This window comes from Camarhynchus parvulus, chromosome Z, assembly GCF_901933205.1.
Source record: "Camarhynchus parvulus chromosome Z, STF_HiC, whole genome shotgun sequence".
In the NCBI taxonomy this organism is placed as follows: domain Eukaryota; kingdom Metazoa; phylum Chordata; class Aves; order Passeriformes; family Thraupidae; genus Camarhynchus; species Camarhynchus parvulus.
Window position 1 is genome coordinate 17,474,369 of NC_044601.1, and position 21,945 is coordinate 17,496,313.

The following is a 21,945-nucleotide window of genomic DNA, read 5'->3' on the forward strand; positions in this document are numbered from 1 at the left end:
ATTGTAGTCTGTAAGGGTTATATCTCTGTTGTATGTTGCTATGTGAGCTTTTCAAATGACCAGCAGATCCAGGTCACTTCAAATATTTCATAGTGGTTTTTATCCTCCCAAAAATCTAATTTTTCTTGCGTCTGTTGTGTTTCCAGTCCTGTTGTTAATACAGTTTAGCTCAATATCGCTTGGCAGTATTTATCTTGTTCTTGCAATTAGAGAGGTTAGGAAAAAAAAATCTGTTTTCCAAATATCACCATTAATCATAATTATCAAGTGATATCTGCAGTAACTGCTTCTCTCTTTATATTAAGGTGTGCATGCACAGGCATGTAGACATACCCATGTAAAATCAACCTTTTTAGCACAGCAGATACAGGCTTTATGACAATCAGTAAGAGCAGCTCCACCCAGTATATAATGAAAAGGTAGGAAAAACCCTGAAGTTTTATCCCAAACAGATAATGTTTCTGTCATAGGTGTTCACTGTTACTATGTTAGCATGATTGAGTAGTTCTGAGCTGCCACACTAATTAATGTGTGGTATACGACAGAATGTAACAATTAAGTTTGCATGAAGAATAGATTTTTTTTCAGAAAACAAACACATTCATTCTTTAAAATGAACTTCAAAATTATTTAGCAATGGAAGATAGAACAAATAGCTAATTTCTGTTCTTTCTCATTAATCATGCCACAGGAGGGAAGGTTTATTTAGCTCTGAAAATGCAAACTCTCCACAATTCTTAGTTTATACCTTGAAATTGTGATAAAATATCCAGACTGCTCAATGAGACTAAAGTGAAAACCTGGCTTGTCAGTTTTCTACCAAGCTGTGTGATGAGTATGACCTCTTGTGTTAGACATGGGAATATTCATTTTTTTATGCACACAATGAAACAACCAAGACAGTAGACTAAATATCTAAAAGCTTGTAACAGCACTGTCCTTGCATTTCAACAAATAAACAGGACAGCAGAAGCAGAGGTATAACATTTGGGACTTGTGCCGTCTATACATGAATTAGAAAAATAAATGCAATCATTTCCCCACACAGCATAAAAATATCAGATATTTTAGTACAACAAGAGCTTAAAAAGATTTTTTTCTTCTTCTTCACAATTCTAATATAAGCTTCCATGATCAGAGTAGATGAAGTTACAGGACAGAGTCTTGGTGACTTCTAGATAAAACATAGAGATTTACAAATTTCTTAAAAGGCTTTTCAAGGTAAACTAGGTCATGAGCATTTATATCCTGGTAAAATGAAAGCTTAAAATAAAGTACCTTTAAGAAAAATTAAGGACACAGCATGAACAGAAAAGGAAAGATGGAACCTTGCCTATCTAATTTTAGCCAGTTCACAAAATATGTATTTTGAAAGCATGCTTCAGCAAGACTGAAGCAGAATAGTTGAAGCCCAAGTTCCCTGGGATTTTAATTTCCAAAGATTCCTGAGATTCATGTGTGTTTCAAAAAACAGGCAAAAATGGGACAAGACAAAATTACAGCACCCTGTTTTTTCAAAGAAAATGTAATATCTGAAGCTGTGCTAAACAGCCTGTTCATTCTTAAGAATAAAAGCACCTTTTATCTTGGCCGTTGGTGTTCAGAGAAATTAGTGCAATATTGAGCATCCAGATATTCTTCCGTGTAACTTAAAAACTAAAGTATTTTATCATTTGTGTAATGAAGTGTGTGTGGATTTCTATACAAAACTTGGTTGTAAGACAAATTTTTTTTAATCACAAGACATGATTTTTTGTATCATATATATTTCCACTTATGAGTTCTTTTTCAAAATAACATGCTATGTAAACATAACTAAATTTTGGTCTGTCTGTAAATAATTTATCTATACTGTAACCATGATATTTACTACATTAGTGAGGGTTGTTTCATTGTGTGGGTGATACATGTGCTTGCTTTAAAAGCTACATCTTGATTAGGAATTAACTTTAAAATTTTATAACAGAGCATATTTAAAAACGTTGCTAATGACACTGCCTCACTCATCTCTCTAACCTACAACTCATCTAAGGATTTCAAAGGAAATTGAATGTCACAGGAGACACAGAAATTATAAGGATGCAGGCTTTTAACCTAGAAAGGCTTGGTGGATTTTGTCTTTAACATTGCCGAGAAATTAAAGATGTAAGGAAGCCTTCCACGGTATCAAATATTGACTGGGAAAAAACCCAAAACCAAAAACCAACAAAAAACCCTCTCTTATAGTCTTGCCTAGTTGACAGTTGATAGGAATGACACAGCTGTAACAAGGTAAACCACTTCTAATTTTCATAATTCCTTCCTTAAATAATCTTTCCTTAAATAAATGCAGAAAGCGGACTTTACCTGATGCAGACATGTCTCTGCCTAACGGAGCTGCCAGAGCAGATTACTTAGTGGGGGCTTGGGAGGCAAAGAAAGGGGAAAAGGCAAAATGGCAGCGGACAACCAACTTCAGGACTGTGCAGGCAGTGCATGGCAGGGAGCCGGAGACGGAGGGGACCTACTCAATGTCACCGGTTCCGTTTCACGGTACAGCTCCTGCCGACCCGGCGGAGCGGGTCTCCAGCCCTCGAACCAGCCCAGGCTGCCGCTGGCCTCACGCCCCGGCTGCGCCTCTCCCTCCTCCGGCTGAGGGAAGAAGGAGCAGCCGGCAGAAGCCGCGCGTCCTCCCACTGGTCCTTCATGACAGGCCCTGGATGTGCCGGGAAGGGCTCCCTGTTCCGCGCCGCGGCCGCGGCCCCTTCCAGTCCTCCGCGGCCCGGGGCGGCTGGCGCGGAGCGAGCCCAACGCTGTGTTTTGCAGGGGGGCGGCGGCGGCGCTGCTGGACAGCTCCGGAGCGCGACGCGGCGCCCATGTTCCGGAGACAGCGCAGATGTGAGTGGGGAGCCGGGGAGAGCCGCCGGGGATAGCCGCGGCGGAGCCCCTTCGCCGACAGGCGGGGGAGATCCCGGGAGCGAGCGCGCACCCCGCCCCCGGGAAGCCCCGGGTTTCCGCGGCGCGGGCGGGGCGGGCGGGGGGCGAGGGCAGCCCTCACCTGCGGGGGGCGGGAGGCGGGATCCCCGCGGGCGGGGGCCCCGCGCCCCCCGCTGACGGCGCGGCCGCTCCGCCCCCGCCAGGTGACGTGATGCCCGTTGTTTTGGTGCGCCCGACCAATCGGACACGGCGACTGGATTCTACGGGAGCCGGGATGGGCCCGTCGTGGCGGCAGCAGGACGCTCCCCTGCCGACCGTCACGCATTGCGCAGGGTGCACCACCGCCCGGTCCTCCTGCGGCTTTAACGGCCCCGGCATGGACCCGCCGCGCCACTTCCCGGCGGGCTTCGGCCCCGAGCAGCAGCAGCACCACCAGCAACAGCAACAGCAGCAGCAGCGCCCGCCGGCGCCCCCGCACTGCCAGCAGCACGGCCAGGACAAGCAGAGCCTCCAGCAGCAGCAGCAGCAGCAACAGCAGCAGCAGCAGCAGCCGAGCCCGTGCCTCCAGTGCAACAACTGCGCCTACTACGGGGCTGCTGCGGCAGCCGCGGGAGATAACCTGCCCCTGCTGCTCCGCGCCTCCTCGCCGCTTTCGGGCGCCTTTCGGACTCACTCCTCGCCGCTGTCTTCCGCCGCCTCCTCCCGGCACGGCAGCCAGCTGAACGTCAGCGAGTTCACCCCGTCCAGCCATGCTGGCGCGTCCAGACAGCCTCACCAATATTCCCAGTACCACCAGTGCCATAGCCTGCAGCAGCCGCAGGCAGCCAGCCCCAGCAGCAGTGTCAGCAGCAGCAGCACTCACCATCATCATCACCATCACCATCATCACCACCATCACCAGCAGCAGCAGCGCCGGGAGAGCAACCCCTTCACCGAAATAGCCATGAGCAGCTGCAGGTACAACGGCGGCGTCATGCGGCCGCTCAGCAACCTGAGCTCGTCCCGCAGGAACCTGCACGATCTGGACTCCGAGTCGCAGCCGCTCCAGGCGCCGCTCGCCAGCCCCGCCGCCGCTGCCGCCGGCTCTGCCCCCGCCGCCGGCAGCCCTGCCGCCCCGGAGATCGTGGTCTCCAAGCCCGAACACAACAACTCCAACAACCTGGCGCTGTACAGCTCCGCCGGCCCCGGCCCCGGCCCGGGCACGGGAAGCTCCAACAACGGCGGGGGCAAGTCCAGCAAGAAGAAGAACCAGAACATCGGCTACAAGCTGGGACACCGCCGGGCTCTCTTCGAGAAGCGTAAGCGCCTCAGCGACTACGCGCTCATCTTCGGCATGTTCGGCATCGTCGTCATGGTCATCGAGACCGAACTCTCCTGGGGCGCCTACACCAAGGTATCAGCTCAGGCGGCAGCCGGTCCCACCGCCCGCGGCCCCCGCCCCGTCCCCGTCCCGTGGTGTCCCTGCTGTCCGGTGGCGCGGTGCCGCCGGCCGCCTCCTCGGGCCGGGGTGGCGGTGGGGCGGAGCGGCCCCGCGCATGAGTTCTCTGAGGATCGTCGGTGTCTTTCTCTTGCAGGAGTCTCTGTATTCCCTCGCTCTGAAATGCCTTATTAGCCTCTCCACGATTATCCTGCTCGGGCTCATCATCGTGTACCACGCAAGAGAAATCCAGGTAACATTTCCTTCTGTGGGTCAGGGAGCGCGGCTGGCTTAGGTGGGGGGTGCGAGGCGGTTTGTCCAGGGGAGCTGTGCTGGTAAGTACTGGGCACGTCCTGCCGCTTCAGAAAGCAAGCATGGTCTCTGCAAGCCTGCCGAAGTTGGTGAATGCACCTCAGCCCCGGAGACGGGCATCAAACGACGGGCGGAGAGCAGCCAGGAAGCTTTGCCTGCTAGGGAATTCTGCCTGCTAGGGACTGTTGTCTGCAGTTGTGCTATAGGATTGCCTAGCCTTAAGGTTATAACCTGCTTTCTAGGTGATGTGCCTGTCGTCTCCTGCAGCAGATGTGCAGCAATATTCTTATTTTTCAGTGACTAAATTTCATGTTGTGCATTTTCTCTTGACGGTAAGGTTAAGGTCTTCACTGTGCAAGGTATGTAATCCTCAGTGAGCTGTCTGAAATAAGAGTATACTCTAGGAGAGTGTTTAAAAGGAGGGGGGTGATTGATATTTGACTTGTTTTATTTAATGCTGTAATCTCTAGGAATGTGACCAGAGAAAAGTGTTAGGAAGGATAGGGCTAAAGGTAAGAGGACCATAATGGTCAAAACTATAGAATAAATCTCACAGATGCTGTTGCAGGTTCTGTCCAGGTGACTTAGTCCTAATTTCAGTTGCATTTTTTTCGGCCAAGAAATTAAAATAGAGCATTTCAGCTCAACCAAATGGTACAACAGGCAGAATTCAAAGTTTTGAAGGGAAAAATACCTTACTCATAGATACAGTGTGTTTGCTTTTTCAGAGACTCCTTGAGCTGAAGACTGAAATGTCAGGTTTCAAGGGCAATGAAGACTTTTCCACTGGTACAAGTCAGTTAAATAAAAAATAAAAAATTAAGCATTATATAGTACAATTCTTCTTCTGTGCAAATGAAGGCATGTAGTTTCAACATGAAATGGTACATGGTCTCCTACTAAGGGTAGTGTTTGAAAAGTATTGGGTCACTGAAGGCTTTTGCCAAATTGAATCATGTTGTACAGTCTTTGCACATGCAAAACTTCTTTTCCTGGCTCAGAACCCAGTTTTTCTTAATGTCAAAGATATTGAAAGCTGCTTAATGATATTGTAATGAATAAACAAGTGTTCTGGAGAGAGAGCAAATTTATAAACTGCAGGACTACTGATGAACAGGTTTCTTTATCAGTATAAAAATAAATAAGTAGCACTCATGCAGCGTGGGAGCCTTATCTGGCGTATCTTCCCACAAATGTTTCTTCAGGCATGAGCAGCAAAGCTTAAAACAAGCCCTCTCTAAATGTTTAAAATATTCTATGCATTTTTCAGAAACTTTAAATGAAGAATTTTATGGAAGATAAATAGTTGAATGAGGTAGTTGAATGAAAATGAAATAGTTGTAGGTCTGTGCAGATACCTCAGCTTATACTGAATAGTTACTCCAAGATTCAATAGTTTGTTGGGTTTTTTCAGGTAAGGATTTAAAAAATTTCATTGTCTTAGGAATCAGATCACTTATGGATCAGAAAAGAAATATTTTCTTAAAATTGTCATTCCATTTTGGTTGGATTTTTCACTGATCATTTTAAAGAAGTTCCTCATGTATGCAACTTCATGGCAGGAGTTGTGCAATCATATGGCTTAATCATGGTTAATGTAGTTTTCAGTGCTGCTGGACAGAGGACAAGTATACCTGCCTGTAAAACTGAAATACCCCATGTTTCAGAAGGAGACACCAGAAACTGCAGTAGTCATGACAGTGCCTGGAGGAGCTGCAACTTCAAGGGGTTCTGTCATTCACATCAAAAATGAAGAGAACTTCTCTGTTTCAAGGAGTTTGGAAGGAAAGGATGTAGTACCCTCTGTAGCTGTTAGATACCTGCTGTCTTTTGAATTTAAGTATAGTGTGTTTTTCTGCACACACTTGACTTTTAAAAAATATGATGATGAGAGTGCAGGACAAAGGCTATGTCAATTCTATGGTAACAAAATCTATGTTGCACTAGACACCTAGGGAGAAAAGGTGTCTTTAAAATCCCTTGGCTAAGTACATAATGTTCTCCAGGCAAAAGAAGATACTGTGTAACCCTGATAATATAATGTTTTTTAAAAAACCTTTAAAACAGACTGTTTTGTGAAGGCAGATGTGTCATTAATTCAAGCAAACGTTCTGCTCTGTGCAGAAGAATGAATAAGGTCTATAGAACAGAGCCCGCAGCTGGTTGGTTGTGTCCTGGAGGATTTTTGCACCAGCTTTTTGTCAGTCCTGTTCCTGTTGAAACATTCTTTCCTGATTATTGTCTGAAACATACTTAAATATTTGTTTTAGTGTAAATAAGCAGGAATTCATTGAGAGAGGAAAATTTGTTCCATAGAAGAGAAGGTGGCTGTATTCAGCTTGCAGCTGTGGTGTCTTTCATACGGGAGCAAACTAACCTTTGCATAAGTGGGTTTTTCTACAAAGCATGAGGCAAAGAAAAATGTTGGGAAATTTTCTTTGAGCTGACAGTTAAGTGATTATTACTGAGTGCAGGATGAATACTGACTGAGAAACTCCTGTTGACCTAGAATGCTGGCAAGTGGAAGTCAGGTTTTTCATTCTTTTCAGGAGTCTTTGACCTTGATTTATTGGTAGGATGATCAAACAGCCATGCTGCAAGGATGTCCATGGGACAGTGCCTAGAAGCACAGCAGTGGCTTTAGTCTTCTCTTGAAGTGATGTTGCTTGTATATTTTGTTTTGAAAAGTCAGCCAGTTAAACCAGTCTCTGGAGTTTGTCTGCCCCAGACTTGCTCCCCCTTTTTTAAGGGAGTTGGGAGGGAAGTTTATAAAGGTTCACCAAGATTCTTCCCAAGGCGAGAAGTGATACAGCAGCGTAAGACAACCGAGTTTCCATCTCTTCCCAAGGTCAGACCGTGGTGTGTGTGCGGTGGGGTGCTGGAGCACTTCAGGTGCGGCTGGGGCGGTGTGGCCGCCGCCGGTTCAGCACCGCAGACAGCTCCGCGCGCAGCGCCCGGCTCGGGCGGCGCATCCCGCCCGGCCATCGGGACCGGGACCTGCGCGGCGGCTGTGCCCGGGGCTTCCCCAGTGCTTACACATCGCTTTGCGTCCGGCAGACCAAAGTCTCCAGAAGGGTGGTAAGTGCAGTGTTTAGACAAGGGATGCTGAGTAGTCTTTGTGGAATACTGGAACTGTTTAAACATTTCCACAAATATGTTTTCAGGGATGGCACTGTACTAGCCAGACTCCAAGAGTAAAAATGTGAGCTGGTATGAATTTTAATAAATGTGAATTAGTGTTAAGAATACAGTACAAAGTCAGTTGAAAACAGTTGGGTTGAATTGTTAATTCATAGCTTACTTTATCATTTCCCAAAAAGAGGATAAAAATTGTGAGCAAGTTTGCTTCACATCCTTCCCCCTTCTAGAAAAAGTCCTAATGAGCAACAGTAACAGAGTTGGAGTTGAGGCTAGTGATAACCCCAAAATGTGTGTTCACTTTTTGTTCCATTTTTTGTTGTACCTGTAATGCTGTTGACATTACACTTGGGAGATAATGAAATATGCATTGCTCCCTCTCCAGGCCTGTGTGGTTGTTGATTCAGTTCTTCAGAACAAGTGCTTTGTGTTTGAAAGATCAACAAGAAAAATGTAATTCATCATTATCCCAGCCTAGAACAGGTATTTCTCTGACTGTTTCTCCAGTTGAGAGTTTGAAGAGGTGAAAGAGGGAAGAGCTAAAAAGACAACATTACCCAATTATCATATTTTTGATGTATAATTATCCACTTCGTGCATAAACAGTTTGTTACTTAATACTATTTTACATAATTAAAGCAGAGGCAGTATGTAACATAATTAAAATTGTATTCTTTAGAATTTACTGTTCCATTCCATATTTCTCTAGTGGAATTCAATTCATAAATAAAATAGAATTTGAGAAAGTTTTGAGTGGCAGTTTACAAGGTAAATCTGTGGTTTTTCTAATTTTATTTAAAAATGGACCTTTCTGCCTATCTATAGTATGATTAAAGATAGAAGTGCTTTTTAACTATGCACCTCTGAACTAGTGCTGACACTTTCTTGTATTACGAAGAGCAAAAGGATTAAATCAAAAGTCTGTGAGACTGCCGTTTGGAGGTCTTTAATGTCTTTTGTTGGGCATTCCACCTCAGCTGAGTATCTCTTGAGAGATGGTGGTCAGTGGAAGAACATATCCACTGGAACACTTCTTTAATGCTGGACTGCTTAGTGTACCCTTTATGTAAATAAACATACTGCCTGCCCTGAATAACAGTAACCTGAGTATTGCTAACTGTGCTGTCTCAGACAGCATCTGAGCTTCTTTTTCTTTTCCCTGAATACAGATGCTGTCACTCATGCAAAAACATGAAAGTTGTTGGTATTTGTTAAAGCTAATAGAAATCTTGTGCGTATGTGTGTGTGTGTATCAGCTGAAGTTTCTAACCACATTTGAAATGCATTGCTAATTCATACTTTGATAGAACACCCGTGGAAAGGCTTGCAAATTCCAAGGTTAAGGTTAAGTTATTGCTTGCATAGCCGAGCATCACAGAGCTGCAGGGAGAAAGCAAAGTCAATCCCAATGGTTCTGAAGTGGTGGGATAATAATGTGCTACTGATAGATTCGGAGTGAAACATTTTCAGTTGTCATTACCTTTCTATAAAATTACCACAGTTGAGAGCCCAAATATCTTGCTGAAGAATCAAGAATCGTCTTTTCCCTGTGCCTGAAAACTTGAAAAAATGGAACAAGCAGTATCAGGTAACAGAAAAGAATGGTAATAGCAACATAATACCTGTTCATTATGCAAATACATTCCATAATGCATGATGATAATAAGCACAGTTTATGGGAGTTTCTTTATTTTACTGGCATCAGTGGAAAGTTTTACGGTAAAAATGATGCACTTGTGAACAGTTAAATCCCTTGCAGTTTCTTGTAATAAGAAGCAATGCTTTTTCTACAGACAAACTTATTTATTTTTATTTATCTGTTATTTATTTGTTTCTATCCATGTCTATTGTTTCACCTTCACTGGAGTGGTACATGTGTATTTCATTGTCTTGCTGGCAATCTTTTGACTTCGTCTGGAGTTCAACTTGTCTTTACTTCGGTGTATTGAAGCATCAGGGATTGCTCACACAGACTGTAAATCTTCAGTTTAAGAAATGAATGAGTTAGACTAAGAGCACAGAGAGCAAGTCTAATGAAAAACTGCTGCAAGTCAAGAAATAAACTTAGAGTGTTACTTAGCCTAATCTGGGGTCTCTTGAGAATTAGTGATTTTTTTTTCTAATTATTCTAATAGATTTTGAGTCAAGCAACAACAAACACATTGTGTGGCAGTTGATCAAGGATACGGTAACTTCATGTGCAGATTCAAAAATTCCCCTTTACCAATTAAATTTAATATGCATTTCACTTCTGTAATGAACAGCAGAAAATCACAAAGGAATCCAAGGAATCACACAGGAATCCAATGTCATCATATTTGACAAATTAACAGCATATCTGTCAAGTTAACACTGTAGAGTATTTTTGTGAAAACACTAAGTTTCAATTCTGTTCAGTACATTTTTGATAGCTTTTTGTGCAGATCCTGTTGATGTAGGAAACACTGCAGGTGCCCGTTGTATCAGAGAAGCAGCAGTGGAGTGCATATGGCATGGAAGGCAGGCTTGAAAATCCTTTAATGGTGATCAGCCTTGGAAGGAACAATAAGGTTAAACATATATTATGTCTCTCTTCCCAACAGGCTTCATTAGATCGTAGAAGGAGGTGGTACATGGTGGTCAGTACACTGAGTGGTTGGTCCAGCCATACCTAGAGTTATTTATTTATATCTGGTGTTGTTCCAACCATTTTTTAGTGAGGCTGTTAGAAGTTTTTCAAGATATAACAATGCATTATGAGGTGTGAGAAGGTATGTCATTGTCACTGTTGGAGGAGAGAGAGCATTGAGAACATTTGTAACCAGGAATCAGATTCTGGATTTGTATAAATTGTGTATCTTAGCTGAAATGAACAGATGCTCTTGTCTGCAGTGTTAGAGGCATTCTGCATGCGCATCTTAATGTGAAACTATGGTACATGTCAGATCTTTCAGCTGTGGGACCTTCAGATTAGGGAATTCTATTGGGTACTTGACTACAGCTCTTTTTTGCCTGACTTTAAGTGAAAGTGTGCCAGAACTGACAAGTATACATAAATGCCTTTTTGGTTTTGGTTCTGGTTTGTGTGTGATCTATTAAATGTAGTACCTTGGGCTTTGAGTTTGATTTGAGATGTATTTGACATCTGTTTTGAGTGAAGATCAGAACAGGAATGGCTGCTGTTTAGGACTCTGGAGAATTAAAAGGTTCTCTTTCAATCAGCTGTTTTCACCATTGATGATGAAAGTTGTCACCTTCCCTTAGTAGAGGACAGAATATTACTCTGAGCCTATGAAGCTCCTTTTAAGATGTAAATTACCACTAGGAGAAGAGGCTGTAACTGATCTTGTAACTAGCATTCAGGTAAGCTGGAAATATTGATCTCTGTAAAAATTTAATTTAAAAATTTATAAAGCGTTCAGGAATTTTGTGAGGAAGTTTTCACAGCTTTTTCCTATGGAAAAGAGAAAAGTTGCATATCGTGATAACACACACAAATAGAATTTAATTTTTCTCATGCCCTTTTTTAAATTTAATAACATTTATTGTAATTTAAATGACATTACATTGAAAAATATGAATGGGAAAACTTCTGTTCAGTAAAAGTGATATGAGAAATTCAGATCAAATCCTTAACACATAATGAGTGCTTTAAATTGAAATGCTCTAAAGATCCAGTTAATTTAGATATTTGCAGATATAGTTCCCTTAGTGTGATTATTCTTCTTAGAGAAATATTATGATGTATTCTTGATTCAGTTGTGTAAATTGACCTTGTCCCACTGTTTTAATGAAAGCCATATTAAGAGATTCCTTCCTGTGTCTCTCAAATGATCAGAAGAAACTGTCATGAGGACACGCTTTACAGCTTAAAAATAATTATTTTGTAAAGGCAACATCTTATATTTTAAACTGGTGTATCTGAACCCAGACTTTTGCAAATAAAATTGTTCATTTAATGTCATGCCTAAATATTTTCATAGTTGCAGAGTATCACACATTTGTAACTAACTGATTCATTCACTTCTTCCTGCTTAAACAGTCCCTGCAATTGTGCCCTTCATCTATGTGAAAACAGTCATTAATAAGCATAGTTTTATATTGACATTTTATAGAAGGGCATGAGTATTATATATTCCATGAAGAAGTGAGAGCACTGAGTTCTGAAGAGCAATGGCTGTATGTTCTAAGGTGCTTTCTTACCTCTCATTTTGTTGGAGACAGACTGATCTTTTGGAATCAAATTTCTTTTCAGGAAATTCTAAAACTTTTCATGATGGATGAAAACACTTTTATGTGTTCCATATAAAGTAAAGCAAAAGGGCAGGCCTCAAATAACTTTATATTTTACAAAGTCCTGCTCTTAATCTTTTTAAGAGTAATGTGCTCTGGGTTTGTTTTTTTTTTCCCCTACAGAAACATATTAAAACAAAACCTTGTGTCAAAGTGGCAGCTTCTGAAATTTTATCTATAGTACTATAGAGTTATCTTGATGTGCAGGGGAGAGCTGGGTTCTCTGTTATGTGACTGACCAACAGAACTGTTTATGGAATTCTAATTGAATACAATCACAAAGTTACTGAAGGCTGCAGGAACCACGATGGTCAAAAACAGGGTTAAGAGGCTGTATAGTGTGATTTCTTAAATATAGGTCATCTTCAAAACCCCTGCTTGTGAAAGAGCATATTTGAAATAAAAAATAATTGAGAAGTAAATATATGTGGGCTCATATCTACAGATTTTATTTTCACCTTTGTATAAAGAGCTTTGTGACCTTTATCTGTATTCTGCAAAAAATTATGCAACTGTGTGTCTTCCATAAACAGTTATACATCAGTTCTGTGCTCTGATGAGAAGGTGTAAGGTAGTCAGAAAAGAAGAAAAACCTTTTCTAGCAAGTATTTATATTGTAAAAGTATTTCATTGTAAAAGGCAATTATCTGGACAATTGCTCACTTTTTTTTTGTCACATAAAATATGTTTTCGTGAAAGGGAACACAGAGATTAAGAGTTCAAGTGCTGTGGATAAAATCTGGGGATGGCTTCATAGCTAAACTTGAAGCTTAGGCTTGCCTATCTTGTAGTCTTATGCTCAGATCAGTCATTTGTCATGTAAATGAGACATTGTAATTGCCATCCATCTATGCCTATAATTTTCAAGAATTATATGCCTACTTTAGCAGATGTCCCAAAACCTGCAATATAAAATGAATGCAGTGTTCCACAATATGTTCTAATGAGATACTATTCTTTATGAAGCATTTTATTCCTATTAAAAGTTTTATTCCATCTTTCATAGCTCAGCAAGTTCTCTAGCATTACTACAGATCTACACAGTCATTTTCACCTGCCCTATAACTGACCTTTTATGGTAGTGTCTTTCAGTAGAGTTATGCATTATGAAGCAATGCTTCATTTTCAGTCACTTAGCAAAATAAATATTTGTTCTAGTTGGTGGATGGTATTTCTTGTTTTGTGACAGTTGTTAATAGCTGTCAATAGCTTTTAAGAATATGGTCTCTTGCAGCCAGAGAATAAGGCGCATCTTTAATTAAAAACAAAAATGGCACAGTAACTTTGATTCAGTCTGCACCACTGCATCCACAATATAAATAAATAAATACAAAATATAACTCACATGCATAAGAAATCTGAATTCAGTCTGGGAACCTGGAGAAAGACTTAATGTCCAGATGTGGCTTGACAGCACAAAATAAATTACCTTCTACCTAGACATATTAAAAAAATTATTAGAAACAATGATCCTGAGCATTCACTGATAGCATCTAAGTTTAATGACATTTTCACCAAAATTATTCTCACTGTGTTTCTGATACAAGTTCTAGTTATTGCTTTTACACCAGTCATTGACTGGTGAAGTGCATCTGTATTTTGGAGTATCTAAATTAGTGGGATCTTTAGAGCATTTCAGTTGAGAGCAGCCTTATTATATGTTAATAATTTGATCCTCAACACCTTTGTTATCATTAAAATATTTTTTCAGGGGGATTTGAAAACTCTTGAACAGACACTGATTTATGAATATGCTAAAGTTCTCTTAATTGACTTCACCTTGGCCATTTCTCTTTGTTATTGCAGTAGCAATAAATTCAGTTTTAACCATGCAGCTACTATAGCAAGATTGTAGTGGGATTTTTTTTTTGTAAATTTCTTCATAGTTTACTACCCATGATTTTTTCCTGGGCTCTACATAAGAAGTGGACTGCTAGAGCAGTAGTTCTTGTCCATTCAAATTCAAGTATAACAGAAAAGGTACCCTATGGCAGCTGCTACGGAATATGATCCTTACCTGAATGGTGTCATGGGTAAAGTGGGCTCACACTAGGACCATTCCATTGTTTTGCCCGTATTCAGAATTAAGCTTTATGGTAAAAGCCAGTAACTTGCATTCTGTTGTAATTTTTGCAGTATGATAGTTTAGAATAATTTAAACTTCATGTGGAATCATAAACAAGTGCTAGACCTGATGAATTGCCAGATCAGTTTCAGTGTAGTTTTAAGACAGTTTAATGGCACAATGTTTTGAAAAGGTATTGATATAAGACTACCCATGGCCAGTCTGGTTTTCAGATTCCGTTGTCAGATAAGAAAATCGTTCTCTTTGTGGGGAGCTGTACATGACTAGACATTTGGCGACCTCCAGAAACAGAATAGGATGCAATGGAGTCAGATGAGAAATTTAACAGTGTGGCTGTCAGCTGGCAGGCCATTCTTCTCCCCCACCATTTGGCACTGGAAAGGAAAAGAGGGGACAGGGTTTTTTTTTGTATACAGCTTGTGTCAGCAAATCCAAAATTAATAGTCCTTGCATTTCACTGGTGGCTTTTGTATATATGTTGTGGCTAGGAACATCCTATGTCAACTGCTGGACATCAGAATTTTTGCTGCTCTAGTATGTCCCATTGAGCATAAGGGTTGTGAAAATAAAGGTTACTGAAACATTTTGAGCAGCATTTTTATTTTTAAATTGTGGATGATAAGGGGGTTCGCTGCAATCAGTGCAAGCATGCTTGATGTATTTTGTTTCCAGAGATATTAAAGAAGCAAGTTTCTTTGAGAACAGAGCATCTTTTACCTGAGAGCTGCTGTAAACCAGACAGATTTGATGCTGTAACATTCAAATAATTTTTGGGCAGCAAAAATAACTTTGTGTACTAAGACATAGGCTAAGACAATTCTTTTCCCTGAGGAAGCAGGTGCACTGATAATTAATAGTGACCAAGTAAAATGGTATTTTACCTATTAAGAAATGCAGATAAATACCTGTAAAGAAACTTGAGCCTATGTTTATTTAACCTAGTGTTGAAAACTCCCCTACTTAAAGATATTTTAGGTTGATCTTTGAAGCAGTTTGAAGACTTCATCTGCTATACAGTTTAGCCAGAAGCCCATTTTAGGCTTTCCAGAGGAAAAGATGTTGAGTACATACCTTCTTTATTGCTGCCCTCTCAAAATTTTATTTGCCAGGATGTATTACAGAGACATTTGAATAAGACAAAATGCCTCTGAACACTTGGAGTTAGTGCATAATTATGCTTATTAGGATTTTGAAATACAGAAGTACTTTTAACTCCATTCTGCTTTTCCTTCTGCACAATATACTTTCCCTTATTTAAGTAGTCATGCTTTAGGACAATACTTGGATCATATATTTCTATATTTGTAGTTGTTTTTAACATATGCTTGAATGAAATTCTGGGTTAAACTGTATTTCCAAGACAGTAAGAACACGGAGACTTCATGATTCCTGTGGTGCTGATGTGTACTCACCCACTGTCATGTAAATAAAAATGTAATTAGAATGAAACGATCCTGGCATTCAAACTTTCTCACATACCTGAAGTATTTATGTAATAAGTAAACAGTAGAGGAGGAACTGAGAAGACAGATTTTTGTGTATATGATGTGTTGGTACTCATCATTTCCTAAAAACAATTTCCTACTTTAGAGTCACTGTTGTGCTCCTTTGGCTGAATGAATGAGTTAGCTCATCTTATTTAGCCTCAGATTCACTGTTTCTTCCTTTAACTCCTGTCTCCCCTGCAAAAATATTGCCAGTTTCTTCAGAAAATACGTCCCTTTTTAAAATTGATTCCAGTTTTCCTAGTAGTAATGAAGCTCATCATCCCTGAAGAGAGTGAGGCTTCTCTCACAGTGGCAGATGGCAGTCGTTTTGGGAGATGGTGATTTCTTCATGCAGTGATCCATAGAACAAACTATTTTAGTTCTGAATGAAGAAAAACAAATCCTAAATGAAGAATTGTAAAATAATTATTTAAAATTAATAAGTATATTGAAATGAAGATTTCTTCCAGTGACTTTTGCATCTGCAAGAAGAATGTAGAATTAGAATTACTTTATTTCTCAGGTACTCGAAATGGAGAAAAACATATCACAAACCACTATGTTTCTTGATACATATTTTTAAAGTTAGTTCTGCAAAATAGCACAGTTACTTTGTACAAAGATGTGCTGTGTTCTTCATGTACAAAGTTTTGTAACTGCTGCTCCAGTGCAAAGGTAAAATCATCCCTTACTTTGATATCAGTGTTTCCATCCTTGTACTGCCAAGTTCACTGTAGTAGTTGAAGCAGACCTAACACACCAGAAGAAATTTTTGAAGAGTTTTTTTGTTATTGTTGTTAGAGATTATTTTATTAGCATGGTTGTTTGTTCAGTGTGATATTTTTTAAAAAATTTGTGAAAGTAGACCTAAGCAATGCATTTACTTTGCAAATTTCCTTTTTAGATGTAACAAAACTGGCACAATTTTTGTGCACTCTTTTAGTAGGGAGAGTGTGCCAGAGTGGGCCAGCAAAAGCACAGGGCAGTGCAGGTTGGCAGCTGATGGAAGCTGAACTCAGAACAAGGTGTAGTCTGGCTAGCTTAGGCTACTGGTAGGTTTCTTAAGGGCTGGCTACATCCAAATAACCTTGCTCAGGCCTTAGAGATGCTCCAGACCTTTCAGCTCTTTGGGCCTCCTCTGGACCGTCTCCAGTAGCTGTTTGTCTCTGTTGTACTGAGAAGCGTGGAACTGTACACAGCACTCAGGTGCGGTCTCCCTAGGACTGAGTAGAGGGGCATAGTCCAGGATTTAACCATTTATCACCTCCCTACCCTGCTGGCCACACTCTTCCCAATGCAGCCCAGGACATCACAGGCCCTCCTGGCCACGAGGGCACTGTGAGCTCATGATCAGCTTGGCATCAATGAAGACTCCCAGGTGCTTCTCCACAGAGCTGCTCCCCAGTAGGTCAGCCCCAGCCTGTGCTGGTACTTGGGGTTATTCCTCCCCAGGTGTAACACACCCTACGCTTGCCTCATGAAGTTTACCTGGCCAACTCTCCAGCCTATCAAGGTCTCACTGAATGGCGGCACAGCCTTCAGGTATATCAGCCACTCTCCCAGTTTTTTCCTTTCTCTCTTATTGTTCTTGCACTTCAGTGATGTTCAGAGCTTTGATAAACCATGCTGCTTCTGTGTCTGCCTGGAGAACATTATTGATTCTCAAAGCCAAGCACAATGGTTTTTGGAAATTTCTGATGCTGGATGGAAGTCTTCTTCATGTTGTTTTATCTTTTTTTGTTGTTTTATGGAGCACAGGGGGTAGGATCTGAAATGCTGGCATAATGAAATAGCTGTTAAATTAATATTGTTAAAGTGAAGGAATACTTTTCATAGACATTGACAAGTAGAAACTCCTGTTTCAGTCAATTCAATTGAGTCACATATTGCTTATTTTGCTAAATATCTCAAATGAATATACTCACCCTGAGTGGTGGACTTATATTTATGGAGCTCTGATTTGTTCAAAGGTTCATAAAAATTCATGTAACTAAATATCTCTGTTGATTACAGATCTGAGGAAGCTCAGCTGTGATTGTTCAAGCAAGACTCCAAACAGAATTATACTAGGAAATTGTCTTGTGAAATATCTGTTTAATAATGAAAGTGAAAAAACCCTGTTTTTGTTTTAATTTTGTTTACAATCTATTATTAATAGTAAGATCATTATCTAATTACTTTGATTTTTTTTATATATTTATGAGCTTTTGATGACTTCTTAGCTCAATCCATAATTATGCTTTTCTTAGGGGGTTCTCTGTATCATTGGGAAAGAATCCTGATATCTTGGAATGTCTTTTCTATTTTTTTTGTAGTCCTTGGATGTAGATTCTTAATACTGCATAGAAAGTAAGGACATTGTCAGGAGTGTCTCACCTTCTTTGAGTGCCTAGAGCACATATATGTATATGGAGAGACCTATATGGAAAGAAATTATGTACGTCCCAGCAATTGCTCGTGCTATAATGGTTTTTTGGCATTGTAGGCTGTTGGGGGGAGGAGGGGGTGTTAAGCTATTTCATAGTTTGGGATGAAGAGTACAGCTGAAAATCTGTACAGTACCATTTAAGAATATTGAGGAATGCTTCTGAATATCTTTAGAGAGAAAAAGCTAAAAAGAATACTGTTAGCATGTGGATTAAACCAGAAGGGAAATATGGGTAGGTGGAATTTAACTTCGTGTGCTCGTGCAGAGGTTAACCCTTTGTTATTCATTGGTTCTAAATTCTTTTCTTTCTAAAAGCTCTCCTTTTTTTTAAAATAATGGTCTGAGGGATAAAAAAAAGACACAGACAAACCTGGTTAAGAGCATTGTTTAACACACACTGGTTTTTTTGGAATGATTGTGGTTATTAGTGACCTGTGAGAGTAACCAAGATGTACTGTTCAGATGTATTTTAATGTGAAATTTTTGGTACTGCACTTCTGAAAATGTAATTCACAAAGACTATAAATTCTCTGAGCCTCTTTTCCCCATCTCTTCTCAAGATGATAACATTTAAATGCAGTGTTTAAGAGGGGGGCATGTTTAGCCATCAGGAATCATCAACATGAAGTTTGCTTTACATACATGGTTTATTTATAGCAAAATATTAATAATTGTAAAAATTTTGCACAGAGATGTCAAATTTAAATGTACTACACAAATAATAATTTTTGGGCTGAAACTAAGTGCCAGACTTTTAAGATTTTCTGTTTAAACTGGGATGTTTATAGTTGGGAGGGGAATGTGCGTGTTCATGCATGTGTACATGTATAAGTAATAGAGCAGTCTGGCTTCCTCATTTGAATGAACTAAGCATGTTTCATTTTGTAGATAACTAGACCTTATGGATTAGTTTCTGTGACCTACTAGAAAGTTTGTTTTTTATTCTGGATATGGAAAACATTCTGGCAAATACAAGATAGGCAGTCCCTCATGTCATTTTGTGAAAAAATGTATTATTTGCCTTCTATGCTTTGTATGTGCAGAAGGAGTTTGATGCCTCATGACTTTACATATGTATTAAACCCACTAACATGTCTCATCTAGGGCATTGTACTTAAGATGAGGAGTACAGCAGCTTCCAGAAACTCCTGTAGGCTCTCCAAGGTCAACAGGCATTTGGGTTACAGACCATTTGATTACATGCCTTCTGATGATGTAAGAAAGTAATTTCCATCTCCTAGTTAGAGGCAACTGTTCTAAAGGCTTAAGATGGCAATCTCCCATCATGACTTGAAAATGGCTTTAACTTAATGAGGTGCTGTGGGACAGTAGCTTGGCTTTTTGGACTAGTGAGACAAAGAGTATCTTCTTTGTCTGCCATAATGTTTTTATTTTTTTTGCATGTGTGAATGATACTTTGTGTAATACACACTATAGAAAAATACTGGATCAAAAATTCTGGTTAGTCATCAATCCCAGAGGCTATATTTTGCTGCTCTTAATCATAGTCCTATCAGTTCTTTTGTAAGATCTAAGTGACTCCAGTATTTAACCATTTTTAATTTGGGTTCTTAAATTAAACAATTGCAACTATTTGCCTGTAAGTAAAGATGATTTCCTTTCTCCAAGGAATGCTTCCAGCACTACAGCTGATGCTGCCTTATCGCTGATTATTGCTTCCCTTTTACTCCTGCATTATTGTATCCCCACAGTATTACAGCAGGGTAGTGATATAGTTCTCAGGTTTCTTCTTTTGCCTGCAAAGGCATTTTTAAAACATGACTAGTTTCCTTTTTCTCTGCATTCACCAACATTTACAAAATTAACTTCTCTCCTTTTGTTTCTCTCCTTTAGGGAGCCTTTGATCCAATTTGTCATTGTGTGCAATCTGTCTGTTTAGAATGACGTTCTGTTTTTTTTCATCTGGTGTTATATGAATGTAACTGTGTAACTCACAAGTGTTATGTAAATATACACATACCTATCTATATAAATATCTGTCATTTTTATGTTTTTAAAGTGGAACATTGATTCTGTGTCTTACATTCACATAGAACATGCTAGAATAGAAATACATCACATTATCCAGGTGAAAATACCTTCAGAATTTTTCACATAGTAAAAGTATATGAGAGTTCTATATTTGGAGAACCTTGCAGGACACTGATGAAGTACTTGCATTAGATTTTAACTCTGAATAATTACAAAAAATTTGAAAACTATGAATAAGCATAACATATGTGACCTTGACTGACGATTGTCCTTCTCTGTGAAGCGCAGGACTCAAATCTACAGAAAGGTTTGATCATTCTTTAATTAAATTCTCTTTTTATTGCTAGCATCATTCTCCATTCAGATGAGGAGTAGTATCTTGAAATCAATGCATGATTATTACAGCCAGATTGTCTGAAATCATCCAAGAGTGTGCATACATACCCTTTGAATTGTGCTGTTCAGCCGTCCTTTCCCTTCTCCGTTCATTTATGTTCCTCACTTTCTGGAGTGGAAATGTACATAGCCAAACACAGAGGCATGCACAAATACCTCTGTATCTTCCAAATTAGAAGTGAAGCTTGCATTAAGTCGATTTCATAATTGCAAATATATAAAATGTACATGGAATCCTGTACTAGTTTCTGTGTCATTTTATTATATCTGACCTTAATTGTTATTCACAGCATGTGGCTGAGGCCTGTTCATGTTCTGCAGTGTTTGATATCCATCATAGTTTGAACCTATGCAAAGAACTGTAACAAAGTCATCCTCATAAATGCAATTTTGAAATGTCAATATTGTTATGAAATAGAAATGTTTTACTGTATCTGTGTCTTTGTGACTAGCGGTGTTTTCTGCTTTTACGGTTTTTACCTCCTAAATCTCATTATATGACAGCTTAAGGTATTATCACTTTAAAATATATATATTAATTTTCTTGGAATAAATTGTCACAGCTAAGGTCGCAGGAGGTTGATAGGGATCTTCTGAGTCCATAAGCATAACCATTCCACTGAGATCTGCAGAGAAATTTTTCTCTGTGTTTCATGTTAGGATTTCTTCTGCTGACAGGTGACAATGTTATCAAGTGTATATTCCATAATGATGTCTCAATGTTTTTAAAAAATTCAGTCATAAAATAACATTATCTCCTATAAAAATGACAAAATCAAATTTTAATGCCTGTGTTTAGCTGAACGTTTTTCTATTCTCACCTTTTAAATTGAATCAGTACTGAAGGTATAATTTTTAATTAATTACCTTTCTGCATATAGAATTCTTTTTGAAATCTATGAAAAACGTATATAAAAATGGAGGAGAAAAGACCATTGCTTTTTTCATCAGATTTTGAAACTTTGACATGTATTTGATATGTATCTTACAATTGAAATATTTAAATCCATTGTAAATTTATTCCTTTTTTTTTTTTGTAAACCCACACAGCATTCTAGAGATCTGATATTATCATATTTTTTATTTCAGTCACACTGGTTACTATTAATCTTTATTCTGAGTGTTCTAAATATCTAGATTTCTTCATGACTGATGTAACACTTCTAAGATCTGATTGCATTTGCAGGCTAATCACAAGAATCAAATGCACTGGAGCTGTACCGTACTTTGGAAGTTTGTCCCTTCATGCCAGATAGTGCATTTGCTAAGTGCAAACCTGCATTGTCTTGGTAAGACAGACGTACAGACAGACATAAATTGGCGTTCCAGTATCAATTCACATATCTAGTATCTGTAGCTTGCAGAGTGAGCCCAGGTAAAAGAAACGGTATGTGCTCATGGTGCACACATTGAATTCACTGAATGTTTCTTTAGCTTAATTCAACAGTGTATGACTTTGTCTTCAATAATACTGCAGAGGAGATAAGAACTGTCTGTAAAT

General features: G+C 39.7%; 1 protein-coding gene across 1 annotated transcript in view; it reads left to right on the plus strand.

Annotated features, from left to right (window-relative positions):
- Positions 1-3,127: 3,127 nt before the first annotated feature.
- KCNN2 (potassium calcium-activated channel subfamily N member 2) overlaps positions 3,128-21,945 on the plus strand; it is a 71,936-nt gene continuing 53,118 nt past the window's right edge. The window contains exons 1-2 of the mRNA XM_030968565.1: positions 3,128-4,309; positions 4,491-4,586. Of these exons, the coding sequence (XP_030824425.1) occupies positions 3,128-4,309; positions 4,491-4,586 (1,278 nt within the window). The remainder of the gene's footprint in view (positions 4,310-4,490; positions 4,587-21,945) is intronic.